At 38.8% G+C, this 21,051-nt stretch overlaps 1 protein-coding gene across 5 annotated transcripts in view; it reads right to left on the bottom strand.

Annotated features, from left to right (window-relative positions):
- Positions 1-16,962, bottom strand: part of ERCC6L2 (ERCC excision repair 6 like 2) — a 156,363-nt gene extending 139,401 nt beyond the window's left edge. For 4 of the 5 annotated variants that reach the window (XR_004902152.1, XM_036021482.1, XM_028531468.2 and 1 more), the window contains exons 1-2: positions 16,551-16,961; positions 11,370-11,794 (exon numbers count right to left, since the gene is read on the bottom strand). Coding sequence is in view for 4 of the 5 variants with exons in the window: in XM_036021482.1 (XP_035877375.1) it covers positions 11,370-11,794; positions 16,551-16,596 (471 nt within the window). In the remaining variant the exon portion in view is untranslated. Of the gene's footprint in view, positions 1-11,369; positions 11,795-16,550 lie in introns of all 5 variants that reach the window. The other variant, XM_028531466.2, reaches the window with a different exon arrangement.
- Positions 16,963-21,051: the final 4,089 nt, after the last annotated feature.

Below are 21,051 nucleotides of genomic sequence, written 5' to 3'. Positions count from 1 at the left end.
CGAGCCACTCCCCTTCCCATTTTATGATTTAAAAAGAAGCATTAAAGAAAATGGGGTCCGATTTCTGGTATGGGCTCCCTATACCAATGGGTTATTACAAGCCATTACTGATAGTTATAAAATGGCTCCTTGTGGTTGCTCTTGCCAGGACAGTTTTAACTCTAGCTCAGTACACTGTCTGGTATTCGGAATATTGCCAATGGGCCAGCGCCCGAGCAGTGGAAATGAAGTAATGCAAAATCCTGTTACTCTTCCCACGTTAATTGGATCTGGTGAGTTCATTATGGCCGAGACTCGGGCATGACTCCCTCCCCTCACGATCAGTGCGCACATATCACCCTAAGAGCTATGAAAATTGTGCCTGATTCTCAGACTAGAGAAGTTTCTTCCTTTGTTAATATCCATCAGGGTACTTCTGAGGCTTACATAGATTTTATTGACGGCCTCCAGGAAGCCGTTGAAAGACAAATAGATAATGAAAAAGCAGCCAAAACTATCTTACTTCAGCTGGCTTATGAGATGCTAATTCAGACTGCAGATCTGTCTTAGGCCCTCTTCGGGGGACTACAAAAGATATTAGTGAATTTATTAAAGCTTGCCAAGATATCGGCACCAAGCAGCATAAAGCTTCTCTTTTAGCTGCTGCAATTAAAGAAAATTCTAAATGTTATAATTGCAACCAACCTGATCACATGCACAAAGACTGCCCAAATTTACAGAAAGGAGGAAAGAGTAACCATACACCTCCCCCCAGAAATTATCCGCGCTGTGGCAAAGGCAAGCATTGGGCAAAGGATCGCCATTCCAAATTTACCAGAAACGGCTATCCCCTGCAGGGAAACAGGAAAGGGGGTGCATGCTCCTGCGTCCCAAAACCCAATCGGAGCTTCCAATACAGCTGCCAGCATCAAAGAGACAGCTGTTGCCAGCATCAGAGAAACAGCTGCTGCCAGCATCAGAGAGTTCAGGAAAATGCAGAGTCTCAGACCTCCACGCTGCCACTTTCCGGAGTGCAGGGCTGGACTTGGTCTTCGCCCATGAACTCCTCTTAAAGGAGTAGGATCAAGTAATTGTAGTTCCCACTGGAGTTTGGGGACCTTTACCCCAGGGAACACTTGGTCTAATTTTAGGAAGATCCAGTATGACTATTAAAGGTATTTTTGTTCAACCAGGAGTAGTTGACTCAGATTATCAAGGAGAAATTAAAATTATGCTCAAGGCATCCGGTTATCATATCATTCCAGCCCAAACACGGATTGCCTGGCTTCTCCTCCTCCCCTATGAAACCCCTAAGACTCAGAATGTGGAGAGAGGAGAAGGAAACTTTGGTAGCACAGATGATCAATCCGTTTTCTGGACAGAATCAATTAAATTAAATAAACCCATTTTACAAGTAAAGATAAAGGGTAAAGCCTTTTACGGCCTCATAGATACAGGAGCAGACATCTCTGTTATATCCAACCAGTTTTGGCCGCCTGATTGGCCTTTAACGGAAAGTGGCACATCTGTCACAGGGGTTGGAGGAATTTCTCAACCTCAGATCAGTGTGGTCTCTCAGATGTTATGGGCTAGAAGGACAGATAGGAAAAATTCGACCCTATGTTTTGCCAATGCCCCTTAATATTTGGGGCCATGACCTTCTCAGTCAATGGGGAATGCAAATTTCTCTGCCGCATTTTCCCTAGTGGCCACTGTTGTTATGAATCCCCTACCCCTTACGTGTCTTTCTAACATGCCGGTATGGGTTGATCAGTGGCCTCTTAAAGGAGAACGCTTTGAACAAACCTGCTTGTTAGTTAAACAGCAATTAGAAGCAGGTTACATAGAACCTTCCAACAGTACTTGGAACACGCCCATCTTCATAGTACCGAAGAAATCTGGCAAATGGAGGCTTATTCATGATTTAAGAAAGATTAATGAATCCCTCCAGCCTTAGGGCCCTCTCCAACCAGGCATTCCTAATCGTACCTGTATTCCAAAAGACTGGCCGCTATTAATTATTGACTTAAAAGATTGTTTTTTTACCATCCCCTTAGCAGAAAAGGATTGGGACCTTTTTGCATTTTCCCTCCCAGTCATTAACAATTCACAGCCTTTACAAAGATTTCAATGGAAGGTTTTACTTCAGGGTATGCTAAACAGCCCCACATTGGGCGCCAGCTGACGCGCGCTCCCTACTAGAGAGAGTGGCCACTCTGTTCCTACTTCCCCACAGGACCTGGTTGTCTCTGTGTATGTTTTTCTCGTGTGTCGACGAGCGATCCGCAGCATTCTGTGCTCACTGCAGGCCGGAGAGCGCGTGTCAGAATGACATATTTACAATGAAGATTACAAAACTAATCTAGAACATTTTTAAATGTAAAATAGTTCTAAAATTATGTTTAGAGATGAAATGAACAAAAATAGGCATTTAAATAAGACACCTACAGAATAATAAAGTCCAAAAACTACATTTCAGAAATAAAATACTTCTCTGAGAAATCTTTCTGTTTTTACAGGCATTGCATTATAAATGTCAGGCAAACATTTTTATAGGCCATTTCCTCACATACAGACAGCTCATGATATACAGAGTAAATCAGAGGTAGGAAAATAATACAACAAACTTTCCCTTAGATTAAGAGGAGGCATAGCAAAATTGTCTGTTTCTTAAATGACCAAATAAAAAAAAAGAGCCTATATTCCTTATTTTTTTTCATCTCCCTGTGAGATAGAAAGATGACAGAGTACTTTGAATCATACTTCAAAAAGTATGATAATTTTTGCTTGCTTAAAAACAATAACAAAGTGCTGTTTTGAAAGGGGGCCTAGCCCATTTATCTTTACAAAGTTCTATTCCTAAAATCTGAACTTCATGCCAAAAAAAAGAGACAATATATCTTTAAAACATAAAGACATTTTTGTTTCTTCTTTAGAAGATTTGTGGCTCTGGAAGTTAATTAGTCTCTCAAAATGGATATTATGGCATTTTATCCATGAATGAAATACAGTCAACATTATTTTTTCTCTATTACTATATTCCTGAGTAAACAACATGACTTGTGATCTAAAGAACTTTTTAGGTTTTAATATAGCTTGTGAATCTAAGACCAAATTATCCAAAAAATGGTACTGATAATAACCTAAGAAAACTATAATTATCACCAATCCCAGCATTTCTCTCAGGATTGAGGTTTATTATACATAAACCTCAAATCATCATTATTATCATTGTCATGATAGCCTTCAGAGATGACCTCTTTATTATGTAATATCTAATATTATAAAAACAAAGATTCAAAGAAAATATAGTTTCAAAGTTCCATCTCTGCTGCTCAAAAAGTACTAACACCATCTTCTTCACATAGCAGATGGGCAAATAAATATGTAAAACATATTGTACTTATTTAATAGTAGTTTTAAAACTTTGTGCCTATGAATGTTAATTACCAAATTAAGATTAAAAATAATTTTGATTCATTGAATGAGATCTTTTATGATAAACCTTTTGAACACTCTATTAGAGCTATGCCTTCCATGAAAAAGCAAGGAAAAAAAAACCCCTAAATGTCTTAATTGATATCACTCAAATTAGTTCTAAATTTTGGTGGGTTTTCAAAAGCAGACCCAACAAAAGGCAAAGAATGAAAATACCAACATCCCTGGAAAGGCTTTGTTGACACCCACAGACAGGGCTGTTCTTCCTTCCACCAGACTGATTGATGACCCTCGGGCTTCATTTCTTTTCATCTCCATTTGTGAACTCCAAGTATAGTGATTGTGTACATTTACATTAGGTTCTTCAGTACCTAACACAGGGCCTGACCCACATTAGGTGCTTAATAAATCTCAAGTCATTGAATGAATGCAGTTAATCAAAAAGCTGGATAAAAGGCTGAAAAAGAGAGGCAGCAAAGGGTAGAGAGAAAAAAAAGAATAGTGAAAGGAAATGAAAATAGTTATTTCCTGTACATGAATTTAGATAGGGGCCATTTAGTACTCCTGTGTCTCAATTTCTTCATTCATTAATAAACTGAACAAGATTATCTTTATCATATCTATTTCTAAAATTTTATTTTTTAAAGTAAAATGGTCATTATCCTACATATAAATATTCATATAAGCAAAACACTCTCTTAACTAACCTTCACTAAACCAAATCACCAAATCAACCAAACTTTTCCATCCTCTCTGAAAAACAACAGTTTGGGCAAAGGTTCTCAGACTTTAGTAGGCCTCAAATGATCTAGTAGGTTTGTTAAAACACAGATAGCTGAGTCCCAGCCCCAGAGTTTCTCATTCAATATGTCTGGGGTAAGATTCAGGAAGTTACAATGCTAACAAGTTTCCAGGTGATGTTCGTGCTTCTGGTCCAGAGATCACACTTTTGAGAAAGCACTGCTCTATAGTAAGTTCCCATTCTACCTCCTTTCCTATCATTTTTGCTCTTTGATTATAAAAGGTCAGTTTCCCAAACCTGTATAGTACAGTTGAAAATGTTTATTACAGTTAATTATCTAATTAAATATTATGTAAATGTATAGAAGGATGTCATTTTCAAATTACCTATTGAATTAGATGTGAGAATCCTGTAAATTATTGGGAAGTTTTCATACAAATCTAGAATTTTGTACTCCTTCCCAATTTAATTTCCTAGTCCAATTAAAAACTAAAAGCAAAAATCATAGGTAATAAATTATCAGTGTTGAATATATATATGGGCACAAATGAACACAAGGAAACTTTTGGGTGATACATATGTTCATTGCTTTGAGTGTAGTATTGCAGTGATGATTTCTTGGAGGGAGTGTGTACATATATAAAACTTATCAAATTGTGTAAAGCTATACAGTTTATTTTATGTCAACTATACCTTAATAAAGCATATAAACATACAAGCAAACACAAACACACATACCTAACAAAACTGCTAAAATTAAGACAAAACCAAATTTTATAAGGATATGAATTAACCATAATTCTCACACAATGCTGGTAGGAATACAAAATGGTACCAACACTATGAAAAACCATTTGGCAATTTCTTATACAACTAAACGTACATCAGCTCTATGACCAAGTAATTCCATTCCTTATTGTTTATCCAAGAGAAATGAAAACAAAATTGTAAATTATTTTAGTTATAATAGCTAAACACTGGAAACAGTTCATCAGCAGGAGGATGGGTAACAAAAATGAAGCATCTATACAAAGGAATAGGTGAAAAGGCAAAACTAATAATCTATGACATAAGAAAGCAGAACAATGATTGCCTCTTGGGCTTGTGGCAGGACTAGGAAGGGAAATGAAGACATTTTCTGAGGTGATGACAATATTCTCTATCTTTAAAGGGTTTATTTGGCTTATATAGAGACATGTATTTGTCAAAACTCATGGAATGGTGAGGATACTTAAGATTTGTACATTTCATTGTAATTTAATTTCAAAAATGAAAAAAAAACTGTAAATACATATTGAACTCTAGCTAATGACATGCGTGCTCAAGTATTTAGGGACAGAATACACTAATGTCTGCTACTTTAAAAGAAAACAAAAGATGGCTTGAGGGATGGACAGATATATGATAAAGCCATGCATAATGAAACAGAAAATTAACAATCTAAGTGGTGGGAACTCATTGTACAATTTTTCCCACTCTTCTTTATATTTGAAAAGTTTTATTATAGGGTATTGGGGGAAAATCAGTTTGTAAGATAATAATGATACCACTTTTTGCATATTTATGTATGTCTATGTGTTCATGAACATGCATATATGCTATGCATATATCTATGTATGGTGTTCCATGCTCACTATCAATCAGCTCCTTTTAATTCACTTAAAAAATATACAAGTTACCCCTATTCCCAAATGATACAAAACAAACAAAAAAGAAACTCCTTCAAAATCCCATCCTCCTTCAGCTACTATTAGGTCACTTTTGTTCCCTTTCAAAGCCACATTTCTTAAAGAGGTGAGGATACTTCCTGTGTCTGTATCTTCACCTATTTCATTTTGGCTTATGCCTCCAAATATCCAACAAAATAGCTCTTGTTCAGGATACCAATGAGTTCTTTGTCACTAAATCTAACAGGAATTTTTTAATCCTCTTCCTTGAAGAATGAAAAATATTAAATTAGCCAACTTTTAAATGAGAAATTACAAAGGCAATTTTTACTTGGTATGTAAAGCGAGTTTTTTTTTTTAAGAGCTCAGGTCAAGATGGTAGCATTCAGTAAACATACCTTGCCTTCTCATACAACCACATCAAAATTACAACTAAAATATAGAACCACCATCACTTAGAACCATCAGAAATCGAGTTGAATGGAAGTCTAACAACTAAGGAATTAAAGAAACCACATCCATTCAGACTGGTAGGAGGGGCAGAGATGCAGAACAGGCTGGTCCCACATCCACGTGTGGTGGCTAAAAATTCGGGAGGGATATCTCAGGAGCAAGCAGTCCCAGTTCCACACCAGGCCCTCCAGTCCAGGGTTCCAGTGCCAGGAAGATAAGTCCCAATAACTTCTGGCTGCAAAAACCAGCAATGATTGAGTGGGTAGAAGAAACTTCTGGACTCCCAAGCATTTACCCTCAAAGAACCCCACACATGAACTTACTCAAACTCATTCCCTCTGAGCTCTAGCACTGGGGTAACACCTTGAGAGGCACCAGTCACATAAAGGTAGGAACTGAAGTGTCTGGTATCAAAGCAGGAGATGGGGACAGCTTTATTCCAAACAGAAAGGCAGGCAGTGGCCACTGTCCCTTTTCTGAGTCCTCTCCCATCAGAGCCCCAGAGCTGGCAGGCAGGCAACACTTCTGAGACTACAGTGACCTAGCTAACACTGTTTGCCCTGTTTTGGAAATCCCCTGAAACTCTGTCTCCCACAATTTATAGACCCTCCCAAACTGTTAACCATGACTCTTCCACTTGAATGGCTGGTATTGGCTCATACTTTATAACCTCCTGATCCTATCAAACAAGCAACAGTTGGTCTCAGTAAGTCCCCAGCCCCCATACCTCTTGCTAAGTGCCCCTAGGCCCAGCACTAGCAGCAGCCAGCGTAGATTCATAGCTTGACTTTGCCTGGGCATCTCCAAGCCAAGCTTAAGTAGCAGCCACCTCAGACTGCTTTATAGCTCATGCAAGGTGGCCCTGGCTGGCACTTACCTTGTCCTACACCACCTCGGAAACCCCAGAGCATGTGCACCCAGTGGACAGCTACAGACCACTTTGGAGCAGCACCACCCTGCCCTGCATAGTTGATCTGCTACAGAGGGTGGAGGTCGGTGGTCAGGGGTCACAGCCAGTCTTTGCAGCAGGCTAGCCTGCATTAAGTGTCACCCATTGACCTGCCAACAGCAACCTGCTAATGCTCAACTACAAGATGGTGTACTTAGCCCACATGAAGGGCATACCTCAAGTATCCAGCTTGGGTGATAGGTCAGGCTGTGCCACTGGACCCTAAAAGACACCTACTACGTTGGCCATACTACCAAGACAGGGAGTCATAGCAGCTCTTCCTAAACATAGAAACAAACACAGGGAGGCGGCCAAAAGTGAAGAAACAAAGAAATATGGCCCAAATGGAAGAAGAGGTCAAAACTCCAGAAAGAAAACTAAACAAAATGGAGATAAGTAATCCATCAGATGCAGCATTCAAAACACTGATTGTAAGGATGCTCAAGGAACTTGGTAGTGAGGACCTGAACAACATAAAAAAGATCCAGTCAGAAACAAAGAATACAGTAATTGAAATAAAGAATGATTTACAGGGAAACAACAGTAGAGTGAATAAAGCCGGCAATGAAATCAATAATTTGGAACATAACAAAGCACAAAACAATCGATCAGAACAACAGGAAGAAAAAATAATCCATAAAAACAAGAATAGTTAAGCAGCCTCTGGGACAACCTCAAGCGTTCCAACATTTGCATCATACGGGTGTCAGAAGAAGAGAAAGAGCAAGAAATTGGAAATCTATTTGAAAAAATAATGAAAGAGAACTTCCCTAATTTGGTGAAAGAAATACACATGTAAGTCCAAGGAAGCATAGAGAGTCCCAAACAAGATGAATGCAAAGAGGCCCTCTCCAGGACACATCATAATTAAAATGCCAAAGGTTAAAGATAAAGAGAGAATCTTATAAGCAGCAACAGAAAAGCAGTTAGTTACCTACAGGGGAGATCCCATAAGACTCAGCTGATTTCTCAAAAGAAACTTTGCAGGCTACAAGGATTGGCAAGAAATATTCAAAGTAATGAAAAGCAGGGACCTACAGCTAAGATTGTTTTACCCAGCAAAAATATTTAGAATCAAAGGGCAGATAAAGATCTTTCAAGACAAGAAAAGACTAAAGGAGTTAATCATTACCAAACCATTATTATATGAAATGTTAAAGGGACTTATTTGAGAAAAAAAAGATCACAACTATGAACAATAAAATGGCAATAAATATATATCTATCAACTATTGAATCTAAAAAATAAACTAAGCAAGAACAGAGACAGAATCATGGATATGGAGAGCATTTTGATGGTTGCCAGATGGAAGAGGGTGTGGAGGAATGGGTGAAGATGTGAGGGGATTAAGAAGTACAAATAAGTCGTTACAGAATAGCCATGGGGATATAAAGTACAGTATAAGAAGTGGAGTAGCCAAAGAGGTTATACACATGATACATGGACAGGGACAATGGTGTAGTGATTGCCTAAGGGAGTGGGGATGCTGGACAGAGGGAGGCAAGGGGGTAAATACTGGAACAACTGTTATAGAATAATCAATAAAATATAATTTTTAAAAAAGAAGAGCTCAATTTCATATTATGGCCAACTTAGAATGTAAGAAGGGAAAAACTAAAGGGATGAAATCAGGAAGAAGGAAATAAAATGAAGAATAAAAGAAGATAATACTGTAGTTCCAACAGTAAATATCAGTGGTCTATTTTCATAGACCTAATTCTAAGACATTTTGAAATTCTAGTGAACTCATTAACTGTTGTTCATATTTCTTCAACTGGCTTAGTCATTATATCTATAGACACTCTATCTTATATGGGTCTCCCAAACTGCTTATTTACATAGAAATTAATCTCTGAGTTATAAGAACCAGAGAACTAGGTCTTCCAGGATCAGACGAATCCAGATAAGTATCAAAATTAGTACAGAACCTATTTCATAATCTTCAATAGACGAGCCCTCAAAGACTTTCACAACACATAATACAACTCAAAGCCTTCCAATGATTTCAGTTCATCAGGTAATACAAAATTATACAGTAAAATCACTTTAAAAACAATTCTATGAAACATGAAATAAAGGGAATTTCTCTGTAACATGGGCTTCAAAAATGAAAACTAGATTTGAACTTCAACATCCAGAAGAATCTGAACTACACTTAGTAGTTTTAGAGTAGGCATCTGAGAAACTACAGGTCACTTTCTGTAGCACCCTCATGTTTCTGACCTTGAGCATGAACAGGCATTGGCTAATCAAAGAAGTGTGGGAAAGAACATCCTAGCATGGGCAAAAACAGTAAAAGTATATGTAAAGAGTTACAAAAGAGCTTTATTATTTATTTTCTTCTAGAATTCATCTGTATGATTTGATCACCGACAGTAGTTTCTAAAAGGCTTCTTTCTTTATTCTTGCCACACATTCTCCTGAGAATGCAAATTCATTTATTCTGCAAGCAATTATTTAGCACCTTCAATGTGCAAGCCTAATACTATGTGCATTGCCTAGGTTTAAAGAAACAGAAGATATGGCTGATGGTAACTTAATTTTTACCCTAGCTTTTTACTCTAGAGCTTTATACATAGTTGCATTTATTTGGCTACTTTTAAATGTTAAATTAGTTTTTCACTTTCCTTTGAGTTGTAAAAATAAAGGTGTTATGAAGAATAAAATCACTTAAATTCATTTATAAGGAAACAATCACAAACTAGACAAATACCCCTCTAAGTCCAGAGTGATTATTTAGTATAAAGTATAGATTCAGAACTCTAAACTCTTTGGATCATAAACCTCTTTGAACATCCAATGAGCCCTGGCTGGTGTAGCTCAGTGGACTGAATGAGGGCTGCTAACCAAAGGGTTGGTGGTTCAATTCCCAGTGAGGGCACATGCCTGGGTTGCAGGCCAGGTCCCCAGTGGGGGCCATGTGAGAGGCAACCACACATTGATGTTTCCCTCCCTCTCTTCTTCCCTCCCTTTCCCTCTCTCTAAAAATAAATAAAAAAACACCTTTAAAAAAAAAAGAAAATCCAATGAAAGGAAAGGATCCTGTGGTAGGCAACTTTGGACAAGGTTCCCAATAATCCCCTCCTCTTTGGTATTTATAACCTTGTTTAATCTCCTCTCCTTAAGTATGGATAAACATAGCAACTTGCTCCTTAAGAAGTGAACATGAAAAAAGTGAGAAGCTGTCTCTTCTGTGATTATGTCACAAATGACCATGACTTCTGTGTTAATAGTGCTCTCTCTTTCCCCATCATTTGCTCTCCCTAATGAAATATGCTGCCATGTTGTGAAAAGCTCCAAGCAGAGACCCATGTGGCAAGGAACCAATTGAGGCCTCAGTCAAACAACCCACAAGGAAGTGAATCCTACCTAAAACCACGTGAGTTAGGAAGTGGATGCTCCCTACTCCAAGGAAGGACTACAGCCTTGTGAGAAACAGAGCCAGAGGGTCTAGCTATAAACTGTACTTAAATTTCTGACCCACAGAAACTAAAATATGATAAATGTGTATCATTTCTAAGATACTAAATTTTGGAGTATCTGTTACATAGCAATAGATAACTCATATAGATCCTCTCTGCAGAAAAGTATATAGTACATGTACAAATTCCAGCACACATTTAGAGAAAACAGGAGGCCTCTCTGAAGTCCACCAACAGAATTCTTAGTGGCCCAGGGATCCCAGATTAAGAAACTTCTGATACAACGTGCACAAAAGGCCTGTAAGAATCTATTTAACCATGCTATACAGCTCAACAAATGTCAAATACTTTCTTTCTATAAAGTATTACTAAAAAAGTTAAACTACTTTATAAATATAATTAGTGTTTTAGTACTAGTATTACCAAAGGTAAAATTAAGCCATGTTATACCAAAACATTATTTTGAGTAATATATTTCATAAATACTAAGTAGATGCTGAAGATAAAATGACTAAGGCACTGTCCTTTACTCTGAGGACTTTACTGTCAGGTGAGTGTGACATATACACACAGTGCACATGCACCTGTACACACACACATACACACTAGCTATCATAAGAACTCAAGAGTAAAAATAGAAATTTCTGTATGGCATCTGTTCAGGTATATGATAAAATGACTTTACGGAATTTTAATTATAAAGTAATTAAAATAATCACCTGTACTGTTTTTCCAAGTCCCATATCATCACCAAGAATACACCCTCTTCCTTGGATGAAGTGTCCATAAAGAAACTGCACTCCTTCCCTTTGATAGTCTCTCAAATACCTGTTAATAGTATAAGGAATAGAGTCTCCATTTTCAGATAAACGAAAAGCAACAGCAGATGACGGAAATTTTCGGTCTGGGAAATAAGGTTTTTCTAAATCTTCATCATCAAATATGAAACTCCTAGAATAATCTTTAACAGGTTTTACTTCTTGAAGTCTTTTAAGAGGTACTTTCCTTTCTTGAAAATCTGAATATAAGATGACTGCAAATGACTTTCCATTTTCATCCACTGTGATGGATTTTATGCTTGCTTCACAAAGTTTTTCATTATCTGGAGAAGGGACAAGACATCTTTCTCCTGGATACCATATGTCTGTAACAATAAAGAAGAAAGTATAGTTTCCAAATCTAGTTTAAAAAGTACCACTTTTTCCTCACTTATCCACTGCTATAAGAAAAAAAAATACCTCACATAAATCCTCTTTCCAAATTACTAAAACAAGATAAATTATACATATAATATGTATAGATATTTTCCTAATAAATATCATCAGATGTTCTCCTATAAAAAGCAGGAGAAAGGGCACATAATTTATTTCCAATGGTTCCCATCCTGGTTGTGTTACGATCTCCCCATGTACGATCGGACATTACCTCTTTTGATTCTGATTTAGTGTATATAGGCCATGGGCATCTGGTTTTATTAGGTTGGTTTTTTTTTTTTTTTGGTATTGTCAAATTCAAAAACTGATTCTGCTGCACAGCCCTGTGTTTGAAACCACTGATTTAAACATTCATGATGACATTTGCATTACATAATCATTCAGTCTAGTTAGAGTAATAGTGAATAGGACTTGGTAAGGAGAAAGCTAAAATTTTCTGGACAGCAATGCTTTGTGATTCTTCTGTCTTCCTTTTTATATTCCATCATCTTTCTCTGGAGATAGCTGTTTCTTCCCACTGTCAATACTGCTGCTTCTAAACTGTTGCTTTTTATGTATGTTTACAACTAACCTTCAATTCAGTGATGTGTACATGCTTTCTCAAGGTTTTTTCCCTTCTAGGTTTTAAAGAGTTAAGATTCTTTACAAAGAAACAAAGCACAGATGAATTCTAAGATCTTGCTGTTAAGATTCTATTATTTTTCAAAGAGTCTGACCTCTACATACATGAATTTATTCTGTTTAACTGTACAGCTATTTTATTTTCTATTCAGAAAATATAGTACTATGAATGGTGAGGGAACTCTCTATAGAATATACTATTGGTGCAATTAAAAAGTACCAAATAGAGAAATTAAGTAAAAATAATTTTACAAATGGAATTTCTTATAGCAAGAATCCAGAGGAACTGTATGGCTACAACTATAAGAACAGTAAGAATTATTTTTGTCATACATTTCTCATTCAGATCCAATAACCACTGGTATAGTTTCTTAGGGTCTTCTTGATGATTTCAAGATAGGTTTTTATACCATTTATGATTATATAATAATATGACTAGTATGTCTATACTTTCTTGAGAATAGCTCATTATGCTATATCCCATCAGTTGTTCCTCAAAAGTAAAACCATTATTCCCACTAACTTTGGTAAGACTGTGTTTTTGCAAAGCAATCACAAGTACAGAGAAAAACTTGTTCCCCCACTCCAATATTTGGATCCAAACTATTTAAGCACTGCTACACTATTCTAAAGGACAAAGTTTAAATGTTAAACTAAAACTCTGATTCACTGTACAGGAAATAACACATAGATCAATGGGCCCTATTTTCAAAATAGTAGTATTTGGGCTTTAAAATCTAAATCAACCCCTATAGCAATTCTTAACACATTATTTTTGTTTCACATGAACTATTTGCCTACTCAGCAAATGCTTTCTAATTTTTAAAGACCTAAAATCCATTAATTTATTTATTATTCAAAATCCATGTCTTGGCACCAATTATTAATCAGATACTATTCCACACAATGGGTACAAAATGAAAAAACGAAGTAAAAATTATTGTGACTAAACCTTGTTAAGAACCAGACTTCCTGAATTTCATTAAATGGCATCATCAGGTAACAACTTTTCAAGGTAGAAAAACTTTAGTCTTGCCCTTATTCCTCTTTTTATATTACTTCCTACATTCAGTCCATCAGAATGTCTTGCTGGTTCTACTTCAAAAGTGTATTACCTTCCTCCATGAAATAACTCTGAAACAATTGTTGGCAAACTATTCTGTAGAGTTAGGTTTTAGCTATTTGTCAATTCAGGTCTTGAAGGCTATCTTGTGTCTTGCCCTTGTAACACAAAAGCACCTAGACAACACAAATATAAGGGCATGGCTGTGTTCCAATAAAACTTTATCTACAACAACAAAAAAATGTGCCAGTCCTGACTGGTGTGGCTGAGTGGATTGAGCACCAACCTGGAAACCAAAAGGATGCCAGATCAATTCCCAGTCAGGGCATTGCATGGGTTGTGGGCCAGCTCCCCAGTTGGGGACGGGCAAGAGGCAAGTGATGGATGATCGATGTTTCTCTTGCATATTGCTGTTCTTCTCCCTCTCTTTCTGCCTCCCTTTTCCTCTCTCTAAAAATAAATAAATAAAATCTTAAAAATAAAGGTGTGCCAGATTTGGCCCATGAGTATAATTTGCTAACTTCTGTCCTAAAGCATGCCACCTTGGCTTCAGCTTTCTCCTAAATTACTGCCACAGGCTCCTAACCATTCTCTCTGCTGCCACTATTTTCCCCCCATAACCTATTTTTCATATAGTAGCAATATTGCTCATTTAAAAATACAAATTAGCAAATCTTTAACTTAAAATCTTTAAGTAACCATCCACTACACAAAGAATAAGTCCAAATTCCTTACTATATAGTCCATAAACCCCTGTATGATCTGCCCCTACTTACTTCTCCAACTTAATCTGTCAATATTTCCCTTGATTCAAAAATGCTAAGCAGATCTTTTCTCTGCTGTTTTTCTGTCGCCTCCTTGGAAATTTTGTCTCTGACCACCTCATTTAAAGTAGGGTACCTCATTATTCCCTAGCTCATTATTTCATTGCCTCCATAGCACATATCACAATGTTTATCACGTTTACTTATTTATGTCTTTCCCATTAGAAAATAACTTTTCAAAGAAAAGTTCTGTGTTGTTCAAAATTTTATCCCCATGACCAGCATACAGTAGGCATTCAATAAACATGTGCTGAATTTATTAACATAAACATATCCTTGATCTCATAGATCCTTGATATTTACTGAGGGAGAGACACTAAAAAATTTACAAGCATTAAATTATAGTAAGTGCTTTGGAAGAAGAGAACAGTGTGCTATAAGAAAGAGTATTGAGGAAACAATGGAAAAAGGAAGAAAGTCTAAGAAAACTGTGTCAGAGGGTACAGGATGGGCAGAAGCCTCTGGGCTTCACACAAAAAATTATGGAAATCTATTTGGTTCCTGATTATGGCTAATTTCTAGAACTAAGTAAGTTTGAGCTAGGGCTGGAATCTCTCAAGACTCAAACTGCAGAATAAATAGCTTAAATTGGGAGGATTTCACACTTGATTGAATGGAACATGGGGTTGGTGCGGGTGTAAGGCTCCTCGTGATCTGGTCCTGGTTTTCCTCTTTAACTCATTTCCTACTTGCTCTCACTCTTCCATTCCAAACTGGCTCCCTTGCTATCCCTCACCATGGCAAGCATGCTCCTACCTCCGAGCCCCCTGAGCTTTCAGTTCCTTCCTACCGCTCTCTCTCTAAATACCAAAGTGACTGATTCTTTTACTTCATTCAAGTCTCTGATTAAATGGCATCTCCTCAGAGTGTCACCTCTGATCACCCTATCTAAAATAGCACTCCCTGCCATTCTCTCTTCCTTTACCCCACTTTATTCCATTTTTGAGAAAAATATTAAATATCTGTTATTGTTTATTTCCCCAACTTAAATATAAATTCCCTAGAAGAGCAGGGCTTAATTTGTGTTTACCGCTACAACCTGGACCCTTAGAACAATGTTTGAAACTCAATATTGTAGAATTAACAAATATTTACATACAGCTAACATTCGAAGGCTTTATGTATGCCAGCATATTCTTCAGGTGAGTACTGCATGTAAGCCTCGCAACAACCCTTTCATTACTTCCTGTAAGTAATATTATCAGTTCTATTTTACAAATGGTGGAACAGATAAAGGTTAACCAAGTTGCCTACAGCTACACAGCTATAAGGTGGCAGAGCCTGGGTATGAACCAAGCTATCTGATCTTGAAGCTACCCTGCTGTACCAATTCACACATGAATGAACAATTCCCTGGAACTGAGTAGCCCCTGTTCCTTTCAACTGAGGCATGAGCATCCCCATCACTATAATCTCCACTCAGCAGCTTCATGTATTTATTTCACTTGCTAGGTTTCTATTGGTATTGACATTTCTGGTCCCTAGGTTAAAGTGTCATCATTTTTGTCCTTCAGAGTTTTGGTTTGTTACATAAACCTCTTTGAACTTTAGCTCTGAATTCCTCATCTATTTAATGAGATCGAGATCGTCCTCAAAGGAAAGCATGTAGATAAACATTCGGCATATTGCTGGGCACGGAACATGCACTCAAGCTTTTGCTATGTCTCTATAATGAAAGCTATTAAATATGGGGACAAGAAGACATCCCAGATGACTTGTGGCAGATAACCAAATCCTTCTTAAACCCTCTCTTCATGACTCCATAAAGACCCTGGACTCAATACATCATATATTAAGCTCTTGTGTTGTAAACTGAACTAAATACCTCAACCTTTTTTATCTACTTAAACCTTCCACCATTCACAAGGAACTGGGGCGTACAAGGACAAAGAAGGAAAATATCATTTACTGAACGCTTACTATGGGCCAGGTGCTGGGTCACATAAGTGCTTTGTATGTATACCATCTCATTTAATAGCCACAGTAACTTGCTCAACAACTAAGGGAGCCAGTAGTAGATCCAAGGGCAGTATGACTCCAGAGTCCAGTTTCTTAGCACTGAATCGCAAAAGATCCGCCCCAGACTTGGAGAGGTTCAAATCCCAACCCTAAAGGAACTGGCAGAAACTGGCCCAACCCGTTGCAGTTAAGACCAAAGTCAGGAGACAGAGTTTATACCTTTACCGGTGCTTTCCGCGCCACAGTTCGGGGCGGAGGGATCCATCTGGCCAGGGGGTGGGGCCTGAAGCCTGGTTGCTCTCGGGCGGGGCGAGGAGGTTGCGAGCCGGAAAACCGCGGCCAACTCCACCTCCCGCCGTCTCTTCGAACATCGCCTCCCTAGACCCCGACACAACCGGAGAGAGGGATCAAAGGTGCAGCCTGATGCGGTCCAGGGACAAAGACTGATGGCGTCCGAGGCTGTGGCAGAGCCGGAAGGCGCTGTGGAGGCTGACCGGGAGGCCCTCACCTAGTCATCTCGGGTCCCACCGCCGCTGGAGGACAGCCGACGTACCAGTCGACCCCCTAATCCTCTCTCTCAAAGCCGGGCCTCCAACTTCCAACCCTGACTCGCAAAATGTCGCGAGATGACGCTTCCGAACTGTCATCGGGATCTCGCGAGAATATAATCTTGCATTACATGGGCGGAGCAATCTTTGCGGGGGTTTTTCTACCCCTAGAGGGCTGTAACTCTAAAGTGCGCCATATGTTAAAGTGTCGCGGGGTTGGGTATCGCTCGCTCATTTGGTGCCGATCCTACGTCTCCTAAAGTAATCTGGGAGGAATTCCTGCCCTCGGTTCTGTTGTGGCCCTTTAAGGGCGGGTGGGCCGAATGGTGTTCTGGCAGCAGGCAGTTCGATGGGCGATCTGGTTTACCTTTGGTTTGATTTCTTCGAACCCAGGAATTTCAGGAGGCTAGCAGGCCCCTCTTGGAGTGCTGTCTCTGCCCAGGGGGACGCCCACGCGTTGGGACACCCAGGGGAGGCTGAGTGAATTTAGCGCATTTTTATTGTCACACACTAAAATATAGTAAGTCTTAAATATGTAATGGAAGTTTAAAACCAGCAACATGTGCCATAAATAGAAGGCAAAGGTAAAAATGCTGTGAAAATTTAATGTGTTTTTTCGCGTAAAGTTATCAGTGTTTTGTATAATACATTACATCTAGTCTGCTTTTGTAAGCATATTTAGGGAAGTACTATGCTCATGAGTTAAATGGATACTGAACATCTAATACTGTTCCAGGCTTCGTAGAATACAGAAATAGTTCCTTCACTTATTAAAATATTTTTGTATACTGTACAATACTTCATTAAATTAGGTTAGCCTGAATGGGCCTGTATTAGTTTCCTCTCGCTGCCATAACAAGTCACCACAAATGTAATGGCTTATACAGCACAAAAGTAGTATAGACAACACAGATTTATTATCTTAAAGAGTTCTGTAAGTTAGAAGCCCTATACAGGTCTCATTAGGCTAAAATCAAGGTGTCAGCTGTGCTGAGCTGCATTATTTTCTGGAGACTTTAAGGAATCCTTTTTCCAGCTTCTAGAATAATTTAGACTCTCTGCATATTATTTGGCTCATGGCTCCCTTCCTCTGACTTCAAAGCCAATGAGGTTGCATCTTTCTGACCCTTCCTAGTGTAGTCACATCACCCTCTGCAGCTGGGAAGGATTCTTTGATTTTAAGGGTTCATATGATAAGATTGGGTCCACCTGAATAATCTAGGCTAATTCTCCCATTTTAAGGTCTGTACCCTTAATCACATCAACAAAGCCTTTTTGCCATGTAAAGTAACATTCACCTGCTTCAAAGATTAGGTTGTGAACCTCTTCTATTTTTTTTTTTTGGAGGGTAGTGTTATATTCTGCCTCCCACAGAGACAATGGGGAAAACTATAGATATCTATTCTTTAATAAATACTGAAAGTTAACAGTATGGTTTCATAAAATTCTATTTACAAGCAGATAAAAATTGTGTATATAAGAGAAATGTCTAACTCATCCACTAATAATGCCTAAGGTATTGGCTTTCATGAATCATTTATAGGTTATCATTTAGCATCACTGCTTCAGTGTCCTCACCCGTGACAGCAAAAAGGCTAACAATAGTAATCTACCTACAGGTTTATTGCAAAAATGAAATAATTGAAACACCTAAAAGGGTGCCTGGTCATATAATACGGAATATATGTATCGCTATTACTGTTGTTATCAATGCAGTGCATCCACATGAAAGTCGCATTCTGCGTAGCCATTCTTCAGTTTAATATTTTTGATGAGTAGCTGGTACCACATTATTACTTAAATTGGAATTTTGGACTAGATTCTTTTTTTTTTTTTTGAAGATTTTATTTATTTTGACAGAGAGGGGAAGGGAGAGAGAGGGGGAGGAAAACATTGAGCCTCTCGTATGCACTTTCACCAGGGGTCAAACCCACAACCCATGGCGTGTGCCCTGACCAGGAATCAACTGGTGACCTTTCACTTCGCAGGATGATGTCAATCAACTGGACCACACTGGTCAGAGCTTGGACTACATTCTAATTTAAAATATCATGGATTGAAGTCATATTATTTATGTATAGCTTTTAAAAAGTGGAAAAGTTGGGCCAGCTCCCAGCCCATCAGACTGCACAGGGCCCAGTCAGGCTAGTTTTCCGACCCTCTGGAACTGCCCGTGACTGAGTTATCCCAACTCAATTGATAGCCCAAGGCTTAATCAAAACTCTCTCCCACCTCCCACAATAGATATCTGATGCCAGCCATAAAGGCTGGTGGGCAGTCTGACCCTCCTGCACCTGAGAAGAGCCCTGCCCTTTACCTAACCCATTGTCCCAATTCACATCCTGAAACCTTGAGGCACCCACTCATAAGAACAAGACATGAATCCCTCCCCTATCCCCTCACAAACTCCTTGCTTTTTCTCTTAAAAACCCCATTCTTGCCTCCCCCAAGGCTGCAGTCGGTCCAGACTCAGCCCATCTGCAAACACAGCATCAAAGAAAGGCACTTGGATCAGGTCATCCGATTCCTCCCACCTCTATTTCTCATGCACTTCTAACAGAACCTACTGATTATAATTGCAACTCTTGATTTTAATATGCACCCTGGTATTGGGAATTTTAAAATATAGGGGAAAAATCTGGTTCTTGGAATTCATGAACTCAACATTTTCTATAAAATCAATAGCAAATGGAAATTTCAATCAAACTTACTTTACTTTTAAAACTACCAGAGAAGTTTGATTTTTTTTCTCCCACTGAAATGGTTCATTGTGTAATACAAACCAGGGTACAGAGCATGTTTCCCACAGCTTATGGCTGGGAGAGGGGACAAGCAGATGATACGGTTTAAGATACTTTTCATAACAATGGCAAGTGGTAGCCATATGCTTCCTGAAGGGAAGCTCTGCTGTCACCCAGGTGAAGGTTTACATGACATTCAGAACATATAGTGCCGAGTGGGAAGTCATGCAGGAAGCTCTGAGTCAGTATTTAAACTAAGGGTGGGCAGCCACATGGGAGATCCTTGTTGCTAGCAGTGAGACAGCTGCCATGAAGTTTAGAAAGGGTGTAGTAGCCCTGGCTGGCGTAGCTCAGTGGATTGAGCACGGGCTGGGAACCAAAGTGTCCCAGGTTCGATTCCCAGCCAGGACACATACCTGGGTTGCAGGCCATAACCCCCAGCAACCGCACATTGATGTTTCTGTCTCTCTCTCTCTATCTCCCTCCCTTCCCTCTCTAAAAATAAATAAATGGGGAGCCACGAGGAAGGAGAACAATGATGCGGCAACTTTGTGAAGGAAGGAGTAAGCAAGCAGCTATGTAGTTAATGGTCGGGATCCCACCATGTGGCCTGATGTAGTAAGGAAAGAAATACTGCTGCTCTGATTGTGCCTACTCTAGCCAACTCCGAAGCCAGCAAAGGCCCTTCCTTGCAGGACGCTGACATGCTGCCTCACAGGCCTAGACTCTACCTGGATTCTTGGGACTTGTGCCTTTTCTGGACTTTACCATGAGCCAGTGTACCATGGCATGTGCTTTCCTGGACTATTAAATGGAGGCTGATGATGACGTATCCCAGATCCTGAACAAGAGGGCTGCTGTGTGAGGATGGTGACTTTGGTACCTTCCCAGAGGGACTAGAGAACTGTTTGCACAACCGGCTTAAAATAAGGACATGGGGAACTTTTGGGTTTTTGGCTTATAGTCTTTTGGGGGAGCATGGGAAGTGCTAGGTCTTGTGGGAGAACAGAGCTCTGAGTTGAGGTACTCCCAGCCCCCTGATGGTTGGAATATTGTAAATAAAAACCTGTTTCTTCCAGCATTAATGGTTGGGTCATTCACTGAGGCACCATATGAATGGGCCCCTGTCTGCTTGGTTACAAAACTATTGTCTTAATTTTCTAGAGGTCCACTGATTTATAATGTTGATCCTTAAAAAGCTGACCTCTAAAGAGAAGTTATAAGATAAATTTAGAGGTAAATTTTGATTTAAATGAATGAGATCATCTAGTGGAAGGAATACCCCTTTGAATTAACAGAAGAGGGAGCCTCATTTTCTGAGTACTTACTATTTAACATAACCACCATGGTTATGATGCATAATGAAGCAGGAATAATTATGACATAAAAACATGTTTTAGTGAATTAAATGCCTTATACAAATAGACATCC

The sequence above is a fragment of the Phyllostomus discolor genome, chromosome 3 (genome assembly GCF_004126475.2).
Source record: "Phyllostomus discolor isolate MPI-MPIP mPhyDis1 chromosome 3, mPhyDis1.pri.v3, whole genome shotgun sequence".
Taxonomy (NCBI): Eukaryota; Metazoa; Chordata; class Mammalia; order Chiroptera; family Phyllostomidae; genus Phyllostomus; species Phyllostomus discolor.
This window is presented reverse-complemented; position numbering and strand designations above follow the sequence as displayed.